General features: G+C 24.6%; 1 protein-coding gene across 3 annotated transcripts in view; it reads right to left on the bottom strand.

Moving 5' to 3' along the window:
- LOC133658999 (ras-associated and pleckstrin homology domains-containing protein 1-like) overlaps positions 1 to 2,500 on the bottom strand; it is a 142,660-nt gene that overhangs the window by 39,199 nt on the left and 100,961 nt on the right. For all 3 annotated transcript variants that reach the window (XM_062061587.1, XM_062061585.1, XM_062061588.1), the window contains exon 8: positions 1,760 to 1,942. In XM_062061587.1, coding sequence (XP_061917571.1) covers positions 1,760 to 1,942 — 183 coding nt within the window. The remainder of the gene's footprint in view (positions 1 to 1,759; positions 1,943 to 2,500) is intronic.

Below are 2,500 nucleotides of genomic sequence, written 5' to 3'. Positions count from 1 at the left end.
AGAAGAGTACAATTATACAGTATAATATATAGAGAAGTATGATAGCAGCTGGGGTAGGCTCCAGCCCCCCCGCGACCCCAAAAGGGACAAGCGGTAGAAAATGGATGAATGGATAATATATAATAGTATAATAATATATCAAGTATAAACATGTATGAGTACAATTATATATAAGTGTATAATAATATATAAAGTATAGTAATATGAGTATAATACTATATCAAGTATAATAATGTATAGGAGTATACTAATATATAAAGTACAATAATATATGAAAGCATAATAATATATAAAGTATGACACAATGAGCGTATACATATACTAATGTATACATTATAATAATATAGAAAAGTATAATAATGTATAGGAATATAATTATTTATGAAGTATAATAATAGAGAATAGTATTTTAGAAAACATAGAAAGATAATTATTTAACAAGTAAAATAATATAGAATACAATAATATAGAATATATATATTTCTAAAGTATTATAATACAGACTACTATAATAACATATAGAAATATAATAATATATCAAATATATTAATATAGAAATTATAATAATATATAGGAATATAATAATTTTTCAAGTATAATAATATAGAAGAGTATAATAATAAATAGGAACATCATTATTTATAAAGTGTAATAATATGGAGGAGTATAGGAATATAATAATTTATCAAGTATAATAATATAGAAGAGTATAATAATATATAGGAATGTAATGCTATATAAAGTAAAATAATATATTAATATAATAATTTATAAAGTATAGAAATATAGAAATGTATAATAATATATAGAAATATAATAATTTATAAAGTATAATAAAGAAGACTATAATACATAGGAATATAATCATTTGTAAAGTATAATCATATATAAGAGTATAATATATAGGAACATCATTATTTATAAAATATAATAATATAGAAGAGTATAATAATATATAGACATAATAATTAATAAAGTACAATAATATAGAAAAGTATAATAATATATAGAGATATTATTTTATAAAGTATAAAAATATATAAGATTATAACAATATATAGGAATATCATTCTTTATAAAGTATAATAATATATAGAAATAATAATTTATAAAGTATATTAATATAGATGAGTATAACAATATATAGACATAATCATTTATAAAGTATAATATAGAAAAGTATGATAATATATAGAAATAATAATTCATGAAGTATAATAATAATGAGTATAATAATATATAGACATAATAATTTATAAAGTATAATAATATAGAATAGTATAATAATATATAGACATAATAATTTATAAAGTATAATAACATAGAAGAGTATAATATATATACATAATAATTTATAAAGTATAAAAATATAGAAGAGTATAATAATATATAGACATAATAATTTATAAAGTATAATAATACAGAAGAGTATAATAATGCATAGACATAATAATTTATAAAGTATAATAATATAGAAGAGTATAATAATCTATAGACGTAATCATTTATAAAGTATAATAAAATAGAAGAGTATAATAATTTAAAGACATACTAATTTATAAAGTATAATACAATAGAATAGTATAATAGTATAAAGACATAATAATTTATAAAGTATACTAAAATAGAATAGTATAATAGTATATAGACATAATAATTTATAAAGTATAATAAAATATGAGAGAAAAGTAGAACTAGCAGGCGTCCAACAATGTGGAATGTTGTAGAATGCTGTGCATGGATCAAAATGACTGCTTACCTCCGTGCTATCACGACCTTGGCTGGCACCGTTGGCTGGGGGCGGGGCTAAAGCGGCATGAGGGCTGTCGGATTGGTTTGCGTGGTGAACGTTGTCCAGAGAGTCCATGGAGGAAGCCGAGTTGACGGAGGTTCCTGAGGCCGAGGTGATGGAGGAGCGTGAAGAGTGGGCGATGGAGCGCACCTGTCAAGAAGCAATTAGGACAATAATTCATCGTTAACAAGTCCGCACATTGTATGGATGTAAAATGGAGTGTAATACACGGCTGCGACCAGCAGAGGAGCCTGACTAATCAGCAGAAGGACTCTAACGTAAAAAAACGTTACATAATAAACATATACAGTGTTTCCCACACATTCATTTATTTGTGGCGGCCCGCCACGAAAGAATTACGTCCGCCACAAATAAAACTTCTTTTTTTTTAAAAATAAAAATAAAAATAAATTGTTTTTTTTGTCCTTTCCAGCTTCTCAGGCAAATATATAGTTGATGTAGATGCCCATATAGGCTGTTCAGATTTACTTTACAAAAGAGAAGTGTAGGATACTTTTCTTGTTGCCTTATTTGTATTTGACCACTACTGTTTTCTGTTTATTTGTTACTGACTGTGGCAGGACACCTCTGCCTCTGTTTCACTTTATGTTGCTGGTAAATAATATGGTTGTAGTAGTAGGCTAAAGTTAAATTATTTAGTATGCACTAATTAAAGGGGTAGAGCTTTAAGAGACATTTTAGCTTTTA

This window comes from Entelurus aequoreus, linkage group LG10 (assembly GCF_033978785.1).
Source record: "Entelurus aequoreus isolate RoL-2023_Sb linkage group LG10, RoL_Eaeq_v1.1, whole genome shotgun sequence".
Taxonomy (NCBI): Eukaryota; Metazoa; Chordata; class Actinopteri; order Syngnathiformes; family Syngnathidae; genus Entelurus; species Entelurus aequoreus.
This window is presented reverse-complemented; position numbering and strand designations above follow the sequence as displayed.